Source organism: Aquarana catesbeiana, linkage group LG04 (genome assembly GCF_042186555.1).
Source record: "Aquarana catesbeiana isolate 2022-GZ linkage group LG04, ASM4218655v1, whole genome shotgun sequence".
Lineage (NCBI taxonomy): Eukaryota > Metazoa > Chordata > Amphibia > Anura > Ranidae > Aquarana > Aquarana catesbeiana.
Genome location: NC_133327.1, coordinates 50,034,262 through 50,052,257, shown reverse-complemented (window position 1 = coordinate 50,052,257; position 17,996 = coordinate 50,034,262). Strand labels below are relative to the sequence as shown.

Here is a 17,996-nt window from a genome sequence, read left to right as displayed (position 1 = left end):
TGTAATCCGGGAACAGCATTAGTTTCACATTGCGGTAGGGGATATCACCTGCTGCGCGGGCTGCTCTCAGAAGCTCATCTCTATCTCTGTAGTTTAGCAGACGTAGAATTAGCGTGCGTGGTGGTACCCCTTCTGGTCCAGGTCTCGGCGGGACTCGGTGGGCTCGCTCCACCGTGAAGAACGGGGACAGGTGCGCTGCAGGGAGAACCAATCGCAGCAGATCTTCAGTGAAGGCAGTGGGGTTGCGCCCCTCAGCCCCTTCAGGGAGTCCAACAATCCGAAGATTGTTTCTTCTGCTACGATTTTCGGCATCCTCTGCCCGATACTCCAGCGCCTTCACCTTGTTTTGAAGTGTTCTAATGGAGGCCGCATGGTCGGTCACTACGTCCTCCGTATCTCCCACCCTCTGCTCCACCTCTGTAATCCTAGTGCGGATTTTGTCTAAATCTTGCCTCAGCAGCCCTACGTCTAACTGCACCGCTTCTATTTTAGTCGTAAGCGCTGTCTGACATAGGGAAATAGCCGCCATCACCTCAGGAATGCCCGGTGGAGCAGTCTCCTCGCGCTCCATCTGTGACGCCATGTTGCTGAGGCGCGCTGGTGTAGGCCGCAGGTCTGGGGCCGGAGTCTTCTCTGCCGCTATGTCAGGGGGGAATTTAAGCTTTTTGCCCCGTTTTGGGCCCCCGGGCGTTCTTGAAGGCATACAGGGGCTGTCAGACCAAGTATAATGTGTCTATCCCAGCTACGGATATATGGACGGATTTTTCTCCAGCAGAGCTCAGTGAGGCACGTCTGCTCAGTCCAGCATCCCGGCCACGCCCCCCAACTGGGGGACTTTTAGTTTACTAAAGCACTGTGTATCATTAACATTTAGCTTGCTTTTTCATGATTAATATTTTCACCTTATTGGAATCTCTTTTTACCATCTCAGTTCTGCTGATTTTTCAGCCTCATTTAGCCACTTCCTGTCTACATGCTCCCACTCCAGCCTCGGCTGCTCTGGACAGGTGTACTGATAGTGACAATGGAGGACCATGTTTGCCTAATTTGAGTCAGCACAACCACTTGTAGTTTCTATCAGGCGCATGTGTGTAATAGTGACAATGCAGTAGAATTGGTAGACAGTTGTTATTCCATCCTAGGAAGTGCCTGACATGAACATTCATGGCAGGATCACCGATTATTATTTTAATAAAAGCTGGTTATTAAAAAAAAAAAAAAAAAGAACTGAAAACAATCTTTGAAATCACATTAACATCTGATATATGATTAGTGGTTACTATTTTATATATATATTTTAGTTTTTTGAATATTCGTGAATACTTTTTATGAAATAGTAATTCCACAACAGCATGCAAGTAAAATATTTCCATTTTTTTTCTCTTTATTGATTTTGGAATGATCACAGGAATTCATTCTAGTTATACAGCATATATGCAAAGTAATAAAGAAGGAAAAAAGTTATATAATTTTTATTCTACACATAACGCTTGCCTCTTTAACTCTACATTTACAGTCTGCTCTACAGGTGTCAATATTTAACTTGTTATTCATATTCCAGCAACAGAACTCAGAATTCAATGCAGATGATGAGAGTAAATATTTCTCAATACAAATCCAGTGTATGATCTTTTGATAGAGATGTAGGGATATGTAGGGATACGTAAGTGCATTATTTTTGCTGGTTGCTATTTCTTCTATATGACTTGAATGTATCATCTTATATGTACCAGTGAAGTCCGTGTTTCTTTCTCTCTTTTTTTTTGTGATTATGATTGATGATAGGATGTAGTACAGTAGTGGTGGTGTTCTATATGATATTTCAATTTATAAAGTAGAGAATTTGGAATTTCACAAAAAAGAACAAAAAATATTCTAGATGAATACATCACAATAAAAGTTCCCTCCATAAGTACGTTATATTCATAAGTATATGTTATATTGTTTTTTTTAAAGTTTATTAATTTTGTTAGGATTTTCTTTTTTTTTTTTGATTTGCACGGCTTTTGCAAAAAAAATCATTAACTCTGTTTGAAAGTTTCATAAGACATTTTTTTTCTTTGCTCGCTTGTATGAATACATTGCAAAATTGTTGTCATAATCTCTCACCAAACTGGAAAAGCTGAATCACTTTGAAGCATCCTTCTAAATTGGCTCCATAACTTACAGAAGGTTTTATAGACACTTTATAAATGGTAAGTATTCAAAATGCAGTCACTATCAGTAAAATAATGTTTTTCAGTCATCAGGAAATAATTACGCTGTGTGTTCTAATAGCTGGTTAGTCACAGGTCTAATGGAGGCAATGGGGTTGATTTACTAATAACAAATAGGATGTTAACTTTTAAAAGGGGGTTTCCCCAGAGCTTAGTAAATGAGGTTACATTTCAATTTGCAAAGAATACCCAATCAGTTAAAATAAAAAAAAAAAAAAAAAATCAGCATGTTTGCTTGCACATGATCAAATGATGGAAGTCAATAGAGCTTCACCTCCTTCACTGGGGTCTGGAGATGATTCCTGTGAACAGGAATGCCTTTGCCTTTAGTAAATCAACCCCAATGCCACACCAATGTCAATAATTGCAACTCACTACATCCCAGCTCCAGGAGGGAGTTTGCATAGTGCCAAACTACTCTCACAAGCAGGAACTGTAGATTTTCAGTAACCTGGTTCAACAGTTTGCATAGGCCGGATGTGCTCGATGTGTCGGGTGTGCCAGCTGTGCCTGGGCACACCATAACCACCTAGTGCACATTAGCATTATTGCTCTGTGTGGCAGGGGGAAGATCAATATGCCAGGGTCATATATATGTAGGCACACACACGCATATGTGTTTGAGCTTTGGGGTGCATACCCTAATGCAATAGGCTGTGCATACAATTGGTGTTTTGATGTTACCATTCAGCTTTATGAATCTGTCAGCCATTTCAAACATTACAAGTATTTTTGACAGCTGCTAACACATGGTGTCACCTATTACCTTTTTTAGCCAAAAAGCCCCTTCTCTAGTTACCTCTGACCCAAGTTTTGCATTCCAATTTGGTTCCAAGGCCTGTCTACGTGCCTTAGCCTTCATTGATATGGCCAACAGTGAAACTTTAATCCAAAGGGGATGATGAGCAATTGGGGCTTAGCTCCAGGGCTGGACTTTCAAAGTCCTGTTTAAGAACAGGAAGCACGAAATACCTTTATCTATTACCTTTTTTCTGCAGAAATTGCAGATTTTACAAACTGTTTTTAAATTTACTGACAGTTGGCAACCCTGCTGCTATGAGCTTGACTTCTTCTCTTAAAATCCCAGCCCACCAATCTGCCATCCCCATTCAATGAAAGTGACTCATTTGCCAATAAGAGAGCTGTTCGTGGGCAAGGAATAATGGACGGAAAGAGCCTAGAACTGCAGTAAGTTAGAGAAGTCATCGTCTTATTAACCTGTAGGAAATGGTTTCAGAGGGGTGTTCATTAGATTAATGCATTTAACAGCAGTAAACTTGTGGTGCGAACTCCTAGACAGTACTTTTAGAAGTTCAAAACACTGGGAATATTTGGTTTAGGATGATACAGAAGGGAAATGGTTTCCTTCCTATATTTTAACCTTATAAATGTATATAAAGAACAGTGTCTGGGTCCCTGCACACATGGTATGGTAAGGGTATGAAAGACCATAGTAGACTTTAGCTATCTAATTGGTTACTCCTAGGACCTGAAAGCGATTCAAATATGGATTTTGCATTATATTTGCAATTGCAGAAATGTTAAAAATGAGGTTTCTAGAATTAAAACAAACTATTGAAATAAAATCACTGTTTTTTTTAGAATACTTTTGATTGTAGACATCTTATCTGATTCCTCTTCTCAATGTTAGGCCCATTTTTGTCAATTCTGATGCTGATTATTCAACTAAAGGGGCAAAAAGTTAATACAAAAAAAAGGTAAGATCGCAGTACTGTACATGAATACTCTGCAGTTCTGAATTATATAAGTAATTGCCAGTATGAACAGGTATAAAATAAGTTAAACTTCAGTCAACCTGCTAAATATACAGTTCATATATTGGAGCAGAAAGAACAGCAATCTCCAGCATTCAAGAGTGATGTAATGATGGAAGATGGATTACAGGTCCTTGACAATTTCAATACAGACACTGCCCCCTGAGGGTTGGGGGGACCCAGTAGAGACACTGCAGAACAAAGAAGAGAGATTGTGCACCAGCCCAGTGCATTACCCAAGTGGTATCTTTAATAATGTAATAAATACACTCACAAACAACGCAAAGGTAAAAGCATATCAAAGTCCAAAGCATGCACAAAGCAATCTGGTCATCGAGGCCAGTTCCAGCAAGCCGGAGGTCCTTCCAGATGGTTGACGCGTTTCGAAGGGAAATCCCCTTTTCTTCAGAGTCATTCGATTGGCATTATTACATTGTTTTCGATTTTATTATTGTAGATAATATTACATTATTAAATATATCGCTTGGGTAATGTGCTAGGCTGGTGCACCTTCTCTTTGTTTTTACATATATAGGAGCTGTTTAACCTTCAGACTTATCTCTGTGTCCCTACAAAGTCATATTGATTTCTGGTTGGTCCCAGGCTCTGCATGGAGCCTACTCCTGTTGGCACTGCGGTCAACCTCATGTAATTTAACTGCAAATGCCAGAGCCTCTATTGTCCATTGAATTTCATCCATTTGACCGTTGATTGCCTGTGTCATGAGAATGTTAGTATGTATCAGAAAGAACTAGGAGTGTGTAAATGTGCGCTCTTCTAGTTCTTAGATAACTCTGTTGCTGACAGTGGTGGGTCCCAGATGAACAACTGGGAACCATCCTGCGTATTTCTGAATCATAGGATCACTATAACAGCTAACCATGGTGGTCACATGCAGGCTGGAGGTTAGTCTACATGCAAACTTCTTCAACCGCAGATGGTACTGTACTTCTCTCTCTGTGTGCTCGCACACATAAAGACACACAATGGTAGACCTCATTACAGTGCATAAATAAATACACGAATAAATAATGTTTTAAAAGTCCAATTTAAACTGTTACTTGTAATTTTACATATGAGTATTTTTTGTACATTTTTGTCCATTTGTCAACTTAAAAAAAAAAAAAAAAAAACAAATAGATAAAAAATTATCTATATATCATTTATCTATTTATTTTTTTAATAATTTATTTAATAAAACATGTATTTAGTTGTGCCTAAATAATAAATAAATAATATTTTTTAGTTAGACACATTAGTTATTATGTTGTATGTTGCATAATGACCTGGTAAATTTGGTCTATACTGTAAATGTATCCTATCAAATAAATTACATTTATCGTATCATTAATAAGATTTTTAGGAGGATTAGAAAAAAATACACAGCTAGAGAACCCCTTACAATGTTTTTCTCTTTTGAGCCCTGGCATATTATAGTCGAAAAAAGAGGGAAAAGGGGGTTTGGACTTTGATATTATAGTCGGTCATATTTTATTATATACATTGATTGTATAATCTGTTAAGTCCTTTTGCTTATTGCCTAATAGCAATGCATCTATTTACTATTTTTTTTTTTAAGTTTTAAAGTTTACTTCACTCTACACATAGCCCGGAAGCATTTTAGCGTTTAAAAAAAAAAAATTTAATGGAAGGGTTTATTATTGCCATCTACTGGTCACACTCACATGTGGTAAATTACCGTAGCTGTTGTGCATAAGGTCTGGTGTTTAGTAATAACTGTCAAAGGGCTTCATTTACTAAAACTGGAGAGTGCAAAATCTGGTGCAGATCTGCATAAAAACCAATCAGCTTTAAGTTGAACAAGCTGAAGTTAGAAGCTGATTGGCTACCATGCACAGATGCATCAGATTTTGCACTGTCCAGTTTTAGTAAATCAACTCCAAAGTGTCTATCCTATATGCAGTTACTACACGTGCTGATAATACTAAGTTTTTTTTTTATTTATGTATCTACTGTATATATTTATATTGCATATATAGGAAAAATAAAATGTAATTTAATTCAAAATCTGTGCAAATATATATGCAGTTACTACATTTGTTGATAATATTAAGTGTATTTTTATTTTTTGTATTATTATTTATTTTTATAACATATAAAGAAACAATAATTTCATTTTAATTAATTTAAATAATATTCTTATAGCGCTTTTCTCCCTCGGGGCTCAACATGCTTTATCCACTCCTGGGGCAGATGGGGAGGCAGCCATCTTAGGCGCACTCAGTAGAGAAGCCAATTATATTACAGAATATACTGAATACTATCATTACATATATCAATTATATGCAGCTATCAGAATGCAACATTTTTAGGCACGTTTGGGCGCATCAAGTGGTTTGGTATTAATTAATTTTAGTGGCCAGAATGATCATTTACTTGGCCATTAAAGTGAATTAACGTTTGTTTAGATGCATTTACATGTGTTAAGCATTTTTTCTGCCAAAACGCTGCAGTTTTTTTTTTTTCTGCTTCAAAATGACCCCGGCCTCTTAACGCCTATGTGGGCATGGACACATAGGCTAACATGGAGGGCCATTTAGAAGCAGCAAAAAAAATAAAAAATGCTAGACGTACCTAAAAGGGACTCATTTATACATGTGACAGCCCTTGCCACCCCTCTAAAAATCAATCTGTGGTTGATTGCTTTTAAGAGGTGTTTCACAGGTAGTGAGGAAGGAGGCATTATGTTTTAATCCTGAAAATTCTAACCCACCATTGTTGCAGCACCATCCACCAAATGTGACATACAGTGCCTTGAAAAATTATTCATACCACTTGAATTTTTCCACATTTTGTCATGTTACAACCGTAAACGTATATCTATTAAATAGGGATTTTATATGACAGACCAACACAAAGTGTCACATAATTGTGAAGTGGAAGGATAATGATAAATGGTTTTCAAGCAGTGGTGGTGCGTCCATAAGGGCGCACAGGCGCTGCCCCCCCTCTCCAGCCACCTCTCTACCACCAATAGATAGATTCATGCATTGCATGAATCTATCCATGGCCGTCGCTGTCACCCCCTATTTAGACGCCTGGACCCTTTTTGGGTGCTGGGCGCCTAAATTACAGCAGCAGGGTATTTTTTGAAGCACCTGATTAGAGCCTTAGGCTCTAATAGGCGTCAAAAAAGGTAAACAGCAAGTGCCATGCTTGGCGCTCGCAGTTCACTCAGCTGTGTTAGGAAAGCAAATGAATATTTGCTTTCCTAACACTGAACCGCCTCTCCGCCAGGGTCGGGTCTGTTACCTGTCACCTGATTGGCTGAAACGACATCCAATCATAGGAGAGGACAGGATAAGACATCGAGGACATGGAAGAAACCGCTCGCCGCCGTCACACGCTGCCCCACTGAGACAAGGTAAGTGCCGGGCAGATGGCAGGTGGGCGGGGGGCACAGTTGTGGCATTCGATAGGCACAGTAGGAGCATCTGATGGCACAGTGGCAGAATTTGATGGCACAGTGGGAGCATTTGATGGCACAGTGGCAGCGTTTGATAGGCACAGTGGCTGTGGTTAATGGGCACAGTGGCTGCGTTTGATGGGCACAGTGGCAGCAAATGATGGGCACAGTGGCTGCGTTTGATGGGACAGTGGCTGCGTTTAATGGCACAGTGGCTGCGTTTGATAGCACAGTGGCTGCATTTGATGGGAAAAGTGGCAGCAATTGATAGGCACAGTGAAGACTTTTGATGGCAGAGTGGCTGCGTTTGAGGGTACAGTGGCTGCGTTTGATGGGCACAGTGGGGTTTTTTTTTTCAGTTTGTTTGAGCCTCCCCCAAATAAAATTTTGAGCACCAGCCGCCACTGGCTGCAAGTCTTTTTGGTTATGTCTTTACAGGCTTTGCACATCTAGAGAGTGAATTTTTTGCCCATTCTTCTTTGCAAAATAGCTCAAGATCTGTCAGATTGGATGGAGAGGGTCTGTAAACAGCAATTTTCAAGTCTTGCCACAGATTCTCAATTGGATTTAGGTCTGGACTTTGACTGGGCCATTCTAACACATGGATATGCTTTGATCTAAACCATACCATTGTAGCTCTGGCTGTATGTTTAGGGTTGTTGTCCTGCTGGAAGGTGAACCTCTGCCCCGGTTTCAAGTATTTTTCAGACTCTAATGCCCCGTACACACGGTCGGATTTTCCGATGGAAAATGTCCGATCGGAGCTTGTTGTCAGAAATTCCGACCGTGTGTGGGCTCCATCGGACATTTTCCCTCGGATTTTCCGACACACAAAGTTGGAAAGCAGGAGATAAAATTTTCCGACAACAAAATCCATTGTCGGAAATTCCAATCGTGTGTACACAAATCCAACGGACAAAGTGCCACGCATGCTCAGAATAAATAAAGAGATGAAAGCTATTGGCCACTGCCCCGTTTATAGTCCCGACGTACATGTTTTACGTCACCGCGTTTAGAACGATCGGATTTTCCGCCAACTTTGTGTGACCGTGTGTATGCAAGACAAGTTTGAGCCAACATCCGTCGGAAAAAATCCTAGGATTTTGTTGTCGGAATGTCCGAACAAACTCCGACCGTGTGTACGCCCTATAACATGTTTTCTTCTAAGATTGCCCTGTATTTGGCTCCTTCCATCTTCCCATAAACTCTGATCACCTTCCCTGTCCCTGCTGAAGAAAAGCATCCCCACAACATGATGCTGCCACCACCATGTTTCACGGTGGGGATGGTGTGTTCAGGGTGATTTGCAGCGTTAGTTTTCTGCCACATGCACCGTTTTGCTCTTAGGCAAAAAAGTTTAATATTGGTCTCATCTGACCAGAGCACCTTCTTCCACATGTTTGCTGTGTCCCCCACATGGCTTATTGCAAACTGCAAATGGGACTTCTTATGGCTTTCTTTCAACAATAGCTTTCTTCTTGCCACTCTTCCATAAAGACTAGATTTGTGAAGTGCACAACTAATAGTTGTCCTGTAGACAGATTCTCCCACCTGAGCTGTGGATCTCTGCAGCTCCTTCAGAGTTACCATGGGCCTCTTGGCTGCTTCTCTGATTAAAGAGCTCCTTGTCTCGCCTGTCAGTTTAGGTGGATGGCCATGTCTTGGTAGGTTTGCAGTTGTGCCATACTCTTTCCATTTTCAGATGATGGATTGAACAGTGCTCTGTGAGATGTTCAAAGCTTGGGATATTTTTTTATAACCTAACCCTGCTTTAAACTTCTCCACAACTTTATCCCTGACCTGTCTGATGTGTTCCTTGGCCTTCATGATGCGGTTTGTTCATTAAGGTTCTCTAACAAACCTCTGAGGGTTTCACAGAACAGCTGTATTTATACTGAGATTAAAATACATACAGGTGGACTACTAATTAGATGACTTCTGAAGGCAATTGGTTCAACTAGATTTTAGTTAGGGGTAGCAGAGTAAAGGGGGCTGAATACAAATGCACGCCACACTTTTCCGATATTTATTTGTAAACAAATTGAAAACCATTTATCATTTTCTTTCCACTTCACAATTATGTGTCACTTTGTGTTGGTCTATCACATAAAATCCCAATAAAATACATTTACATATTTGACTGTAACATGGCAAAATATGGAAAATTTCAAGGGGTATGAATACTTATTCAAGGCATTGTACTATTTAATTTTTGGCATGTGTACAGCCATGAGAGGCTGCATGCCCTTGCTTGTGTGGGCAGTTGGAAGTCAGTATAACTGAGGCTCAACCACCCCCTGGGAACATGTCTGAAGGAGCCCTTTTATTTAAAAGCCCCATAAAAACCACACACACACATAATTCTCACCACATAATTTGTTTTCACATTTCCCTTTGCATTTGGAACATGAATGTCCTTTTTGGTAGGGTGTTTTCATTTTATTCTCCATATTTCCCCTAAAGAGAGTGACATAAATTACAATTCAACATTGTTAATTTTGGTATCTATGAATATACTAAAAAGTTAAAGTGAACCTTTTCGTAACTGTACAAGTCGACGGGAAAAGTATTTGCTGTGTTGCGATAGGCATACTACAGTATAATTGTTTTCAGAAATATTCCACAATTTTTACTTGAAGAAGAATTCCAGGTATGGCGTATACATAGTGTGACAGCGTTGCACCTTGTCATGGTGTCTTATGGGATATATGTCACGTTGGCTTCTCACTTATACAGGTTGATGGGCTCCATGATGGCTATTCTGAGTGGAGAAACCTGATTTTACAATATTCTCCAGGATTTGTAACTCTTGGATTGGGTTCCGGAGTCCAGAAACTTCCAAGAGTCGTAGGAGGGATGAAGCTTCTAACCCTGTGTCCATGTATTACTGGAGATCATCAGCTTGTTAGTGCAGGTGTGCACAGGCTTTATGGTCAAGGGGCCCTTTGTATATTACATTAAGAGAGTGTCTACCCTGGCCCTAAGGGGAGGTGGCCTGATCTGACAAGGCTGTGGGCTAATACTAAGAGATTGTGTGTGTAACTGGGCAGGAGCCTGTGCAGTCCAAGGTGGACAGAGTTGCAACAGCCAGAAGGCCAAATAATTTATGTTCTGTCATGGCGATGATGAGAACCCCTACAAGGGTTACCCTGTGAGTATTTTTTTTAACTTTGTTTTTAAATAAAAGTGGCCCAAAGTCCCTAAAATGTGATTCCCTGGCTGGACTGGAGTTGATCCAGCCACTATATTTGAGCAAATCCCTCATCATAGTTACATTATTCTAACCTGGACCAGTGTAGCTAAGTATATACCATACCCGGTCGATGCCCCTGGAAGCTGGACATTACTGTAGTAGACACTGCTACTCCAGTCATCTCCACTAGCTTCTAGTTCCCGTACCAAGTGGCTCCCCTGCTGTATTATAAACATAGGAAGTCGTCCATTTGGCAAAAATACCATTCACAGAAAGCTTTGCTTTTGGGGCTGGAAAAAGGACGGGCAGCCTCTAAACAGGTAATAGGGGGACCCTGTATATTTCCAGCTGCACATTCGGGGGGGGGGGGGGTCATTGCTACATAAGGCTAGGCAAAGTTGACTGCCTATAGCTCAATACCTTATAAGAAGCAGGTATTGAGCTATAGGCAGTCAACTTTGCCTAGGCTTATGTAGCAATGACCCCCCCCCGAATGTGCAGCTGGAAATATACAGGGTCATGATTACAAGTACAACTTTGTATAATGTGTTGTTACCGGATATTGTGACGTGTTGGTAATTTACTAGGGTTGTCCAGATACCTATACTAGTATTGGTATTGGTCCCGATACTGAGTATTTGCAGGAGTACTTGTACTCCTACAAATTCTCCCAATGCCTTGTCTGATACCTGGACACTCAGGAACCATCGGTGTGGCGGCAGAGGAAGTTATAATCATGACTGCCACTTCTCCTCTCCCATCTGCGGCTTTCAGAAAGCCACACAGGGAGATTGGTGATTATAACTTCCCCCTCCACCGCACCAATCATCCCTGAGTGTCCCCTGTATCCTCCTCTGGCTCCTCTCTCTGTTCTGCTGGGTTCCTCCGGTCCGCCCCCCCGTCATCCTCCGGTCCCCTTCTGTGTGCTCCTCCAGTCCCCCCTCCTGCTCTGCTCCCCCTCCGCGCGCTCCTCAAGCTCCCCCGTCATCCTCTGCCCCCCCGTCCTAGATCTTTCTGGATGGAGAATGAAGGAAGGACCTGGTAAATATGTAATTTACTGACTCCTTCCTTTTCCAAATGAACTGACTCTGTCCATTCATAACTGAGCATTGTCTCCACTCAAGAAAGCATTGTAAAAAAAATAATAAATAAAAATTGTAAAAAATAATAAAAAAATACATTTTAAAAAATAATTTTGTAAAAAAAACTGTGACATTAAAAAAAGTATCGGTAAACGATACCGAGCATCGCTACTTGTACTCGGCCTTTAAAAAGTGGTATTAGGACAACACTAGAATTTACTCATGCTAATGTAGCGGTCAACCTGACTTCCAAGGGCCTGATGGTGACCCCCAGAGCCAGGAAGAACTGACATTCCTCCTCAGGGTGCAGGTTACTAGGCATAGTGGGTGTGGTGCAAGGTGAAAAGATTGGGTGCCAGTCACTTTTTGTAAAAATGAACAATGAGAGTTTTATTTCTCTTAACAGGAACTTGGGGAGAGAGGGTTTAGGGCACAGGACACCCTTAGCAAATGCAATAGCAATTAAGGCAAACAGCAATGCAGAACGAGGGCCTTTAGGCTGAATGCAGCAATCTGTATCTTGTAGCAACCGCTGTCTCCTATGGTAACAAATTCTCTCACAGTATCCTACTGTAGCTCTTCCAGTTTAACTCACAGTAACCCACTGTAGATCTTCCAGCTTAACTTACAGTATCCCACTGTAGATCCTTAAAGCTCAGCTCGCCATCTTTCACTAGACTTCTTTGACTCTCAGTCACCCGCTGGATTCCCGAGCTTCACCCACAGCTAACCGCTGTACTTATCTTCAAGCTCTACTTACAGCTACCTGCCGTACTCCTTCAAGCTTTACTCACAGCTACCCGCTGCCTTTTTGGATGAGTCTCTACTGAAGCTTTCCCACTGCTTCACTCTCCCTGGCTAGTGAAATGTCTGCTCTGATACTCCTTCAGAACTTCATCCCTTCCAAACTTGCCTCCGGTAACAGGAGTGATCATCCTTTTGCGGCAACTGCTTCTCCTTTACCTCCGACAACGATCAGGCTCCCCTCAGGCTAAGCCTCTAACACATGCAGTTCCACCCCAGGCTTCGGGCTTAACCTTGGCTGCTCCTCCTTTGGGGAACCCTGAACAGCTGTATAGGCCTCAAGTGGACCTAGCAGCCAGCATGCCTCCTGGATAGGCCCCAGGCTTCAGGCCTAGCAACCAGGAGCTTCTCAACACACACCCACCCAGGCCACAGCATCGGGCGGGAAGAACCCAGATAACCTGACTCCTCCAAAATAAACAGCCTATCCCAGCATACACCGCGGTTAAAGAAACTCCTGCTGATTGGCTGAGACAACCTAGTTACCCATTACCTGAATTTATGGTAATCCATCATTCTAATGCCAAAAGCAACAGTGACACCTATTGACAGAAGAGAGAGACTACACCAAACTTAGACTTAGGACAGGAATCAGTGGATCAACCTACTAATTAGCCAGGCTAGTTACCATCTAGCACAACTAGATTTATTAGCAGCCCTGTTTAAGACCAGGGTGCTACACTAAGGTGCCATTTACATAAATCGCCAAATGTGTTCCTGCTAAGTTATCATTAGGTCTAATTAACCACTTGCCGACCGCCTCACGCATATATACGTGAGCAGAGCGGCACGGGCAGGCAAAATCACGTACCTGGTACGTGATTGCCTTCCCGCGGGCAGGGGGTCCGATCGGACCCCCCCGGTGCCATCGGCGGTCGGCATTTGGTTGGGAGAGATGAGAGACGAGGGGGAGACCATCCGATCATGGCCCCCCCCTCGCGATCGCTCCCAGCCAATGAGAAACATCCCCTGCCTCTGTATAGTACACAGAGGCAGAGGATGTGATGTCATCTCTCCTCGGCTGGCCAGTTTCCGTTCCAGCACCGAGGAGAGATGACATGTAAGTGCACCAACACTCACACACACACACAAAGTAGAACATGCCAGGCACACTAAACACCCCCGATCCCCCCCCGATCGCCCCCCGATCCCCCCCCAATCACCCCCCCCCCTGTCACAAACTGACACCAAGCAGGTTTTTTTGTTTTGTTTTGTTTTTTTCCTGATTACTGCATAGTGTCAGTTTGTGACAGTTAGCAGTGGTAGGACAGTGAGTATTAGCCCCCTGTAGGTCTAGGGTACCCCCCTAACCCCCCCTAATAAAGTTTTAACCCCTTGATCACCCCCTGTCGCCAGTGTCGCTAAGCGATCATTTTTCTGATCGCTGTATTAGTGTCGCTGGTGACGCTAGTTAGGAACGTAAATATTTAGGTTCGCTGTCAGCGTTTTATAGCGACAGGGACCCCCATATACTACCGAATAAATGTTTTAACCCCTTGATTGCCCCCTAGTTAACCCTTTCACCACTGATCACCGTATAACTGTTACGGGTGACGCTGGTTAGTTCGTTTATTTTTTATAGTGTCAGGGCACCCGCCGTTTATTACCGAATAAAGGTTTAGCCCCCTGATCGCCCGGCGGTGATATGCGTCGCCCCAGGCAGCGTCAGATTAGTGCCAGTACCGCGAACACCCACGTACACGCACCGTACACCTCCCTTAGTGGTATAGTATCTGAACGCATCAATATCTGATCCGATCAGATCTATACTAGCGTCCCCAGCAGTTTAGGGTTCCCAAAAACGCAGTGTTAGCGGGATCAGCCCAGATACCTGCTAGCACCTGCGTTTTGCCCCTCCGCCCAGCCCACCCAAGTGCAGTATCGATCGATCACTGTCACTTACAAAACACTAAACGCATAACTGCAGCGTTCGCAGAGTCAGGCCTGATCCCTGCGATCGCTAACAGTTTTTTTGGTAGCATTTTGGTGAACTGGCAAGCACCAGCCCCAGGCAGCGTCCGATTAGTGCCAGTACCGCTAACACCCACGCACGCACCGTACACCTCCCTTAGTGGTATAGTATCTGATCGGATCAATATCTGATCCGATCAGATCTATACTAGCGTCCCCAGCAGTTTAGGGTTCCCAAAAACGCAGTGTTAGTGGGATCAGCCCAGATACCTGCTAGCACCTGCTTTTTGCCCCTCCGCCGGCCCAGCCCAGCCCACCCAAGTGCAGTATCGATCGATCACTGTCACTTTTTTTTGTAGCGTTTTGGTGAACTGGCAAGCACCAGCGGCCTAGTACACCCCGGTCGTAGTCATACCAGCACTGCAGTAACACTTGGTGACGTGGCGAGTCCCATAAGTGCATTTCAAGCTGGTGAGGTGGCAAGCACAAGTAGTGTCCCGCTGCCACCAAAAAGACAAACACAGGCCTGTCGTGCCCATAATGCCCTTCCTGCTGCATTCGCCAATCCTAATTGGGAACCCACCACTTCTGCAGTGCACGTATTTCCCCCATTCACATCCCCAACCAAATGCAGTCGGCTGCATGAGAGGCATTTATATGTCCTCCCGAGTACCCCTACCCAACGAACCCCCCCAAAAAAGATGTGTCTGCAGCAAGCGCGGATATAGACGTGACACCCGCTATTATTGTCCCTCCTGTCCTGATAATCCTGGTCTTTGCATTGGTGAATGTTTTGAACGCTACCATTCACTAGTTGAGTATTAGCGTAGGGTACAGCATTGCACAGACTAGGCACACTTTCACAGGGTCTCCCAAGATGCCATCGCATTTTGAGAGACCCGAACCTGGAACCGGTTACAGTTATAAAAGTTACAGTTACAAAAAAAAAGTGTAAAAAAAAAAAAAACACAAACAAAATTAAAAAAAAATAGTTGTCATTTTATTGTTCTCTCTCTCTCTATTCTCTCTCTATTGTTCTGCTCTTTTTTACTGTATTCTATTCTGCAATGTTTTATTGTTATTATGTTTTATCATGTTTGCTTTTCAGGTATGCAATTTTCTATACTTTACCGTTTACTATGCTTTATTGTTAACCATTTTTTTGTCTTCAGGTACGCCATTCACGACTTTGAGTGGTTATACCAGAATGATGCCTGCAGGTTTAGGTATCATCTTGGTATCATTCTTTTCAGCCAGCGGTCGGCTTTCATGTAAAAGCAATCCTAGCGGCTAATTAGCCTCTAGACTGCTTTTACAAGCAGTGGGAGGGAATGCCCCCCCCACCGTCTTACGTGTTTTTCTCTGGCTCTCCTGTCTCAACAGGGAACCTGAGAATGCAGCCGGTGATTCAGCCAGCTGACCATAGAGCTGATCAGAGACCAGAGTGGCTCCAAACATCTCTATGGCCTAAGAAACCGGAAGCTACGAGCATTTTATGACTTAGATTTTGCCGGATGTAAACAGCGCCATTGGGAAATTGAGAAAGCCTTTTATCACACCGATCTTGGTGTGGTCAGATGCTTTGAGGGCAGAGGAGAAATCTAGGGTCTAATAGACCCCAATTTTTTCAAAAAAGAGTACCTGTCACTACCTATTGCTATCATAGGGGATATTTACATTCCCTGAGATAACAATAAAAATTATTTTAAAAAAAAATGAAAGGAGCAGTTTAAAAATAAGATAAAAAAGCAAAAAAAAATAAAGAAAAAAAAAAAAAAAAAAAAAAAGCACCCCTGTCCCCCCTGCTCTCGCGCTAAGGCGAACGCAAGCGTCGGTCTGGAGTCAAATGTAAACAGCAATTGCACCATGCATGTGAGGTATCACCGCGAAGGTCAGATCGAGGGCAGTAATTTTAGCAGTAGACCTCCTCTGTAAATCTAAAGTGGTAACCTGTAAAGGCTTTTAAAGGCTTTTAAAAATTTATTAATTTTGTTGCCACTGCACGTTTGTGCGCAATTTTAAAGCATGTCATGTTTGGTATCCATGTACTCGGCCTAAGATCATCTTTTTTATTTCATCAAACATTTGGGCAATATAGTGTGTTTTAGTGCATTAAAATTTTAAAAAGTGTGTTTTTTCCACAAAAAATGCGTTTGAAAAATCGCTGCGCAATTACTGTGTGAAAAAAAAAAATGAAACACCCACCATTTTAATCTGTAGGGCATTTGCTTTAAAATAATATATAATGTTTGGGGGTTCAAAGTAATTTTCTTGCAAAAAAAAATAATTTTTTCATGTAATCAAAAAGTGTCAGAAAGGGCTTTGTCTTCAAGTGGTTAGAAGAGTGGGTGATGTGTGACGTAACCTTCTAAATGTTGTGCATAAAATGCCAGGACAGTTCAAACCCCCCCAAATGACCCCATTTTGGAAAGTAGACACCCCAAGCTATTTGCTGAGAGGCATGTCGAGTCCATGGAATATTTTATATTGTGACACAAGTTGCGGGAAAGAGACAAATTTTTTTTTTTTTTTTTTTTTTTTGCACAAAGTTGTCACTAAATGTTATATTGCTCAAACATGCCATGGGGATTTGTGAAATTACACCCCAAAATAAATTCTGTGGCTTCTCCTGAGTACGGGGATACCACATGTGTGGGACTTTTTGGGAGCCTAGCCGCGCACGGGACCCCGAAAACCAAGAACCGCCTTCAGGCTTTCTAAGGCCGTAAATTTTTGATTTCACTCTTCACTGCCTATCACAGTTTCGGAAGCCATGGAATGCCCAGGTGGCACAAACCCCCCCCAAATGACCCCATTTTGGAAAGTAGATACCCCAAGCTATTTGCTGAGAGGTATAGTGAGTATTTTGCAGACCTCACTTTTTGTCACAAGGTTTTGAAAATTGAAAAAAGAAAAAAAAAAAAAATTTTTCTGGTCTTTCTTCATTTTCAAAAACAAATGAGAGCTGCAAAATACTCACCATGCCTCTCAGCAAATAGCTTGGGGTGTCTACTTTCCAAAATGGGGTCATTTGGGGGGGGTTTGTACTGCCCTGCCATTTTAGCACCTCAAGAAATGACATAGGCAGTCATAAACTAAAAGCTGTGTAAATTCCAGAAAATGTACCCTAGTTTGTAGACGCTATAACTTTTGCGCAAACCAATAAATATACGCTTATTGACATTTTTTTTACCAAAGACATGTGGCCGAATACATTTTGGCCTAAATGTATGACTAAAATTTAGTTTATTGGATTTTTTTTATAACAAAAAGTAGAAAATATCATTTTCTTTCAAAATTTTCAGTCTTTTTCCGTTTATAGCGCAAAAAATAAAAATGGCAGAGGTGATCAAATACCATCAAAAGAAAGCTCTATTTGTGGGAAGAAAAGGACGCAAATTTCGTTTGGGTAGAGCATTGCATGACCGCGCAATTAGCAGTTAAAGCGACGCAGTGCCGAATTGTAAAAAGTGCTCTGGTCAGGAAGGGGGTAAATCCTTCCGGGGCTGAAGTGGTTAAAAGACATGTTCACACAGTGTGGACGTTTTTGGAAGAATGGCTGTGTGGGGTCAAGCAGGACCAAATTGT

At 42.2% G+C, this 17,996-nt stretch overlaps 1 protein-coding gene across 1 annotated transcript in view; it reads right to left on the bottom strand.

The window, feature by feature from the left end:
- Positions 1-1,364: 1,364 nt before the first annotated feature.
- LOC141139236 (allurin-like) overlaps positions 1,365-17,996 on the bottom strand; it is an 87,465-nt gene continuing 70,833 nt past the window's right edge. The window contains exons 8-9 of the mRNA XM_073625173.1: positions 9,787-9,875; positions 1,365-3,902 (exon numbers count right to left, since the gene is read on the bottom strand). Of these exons, the coding sequence (XP_073481274.1) occupies positions 3,895-3,902; positions 9,787-9,875 (97 nt within the window). The 3' untranslated portion in view covers positions 1,365-3,894. The remainder of the gene's footprint in view (positions 3,903-9,786; positions 9,876-17,996) is intronic.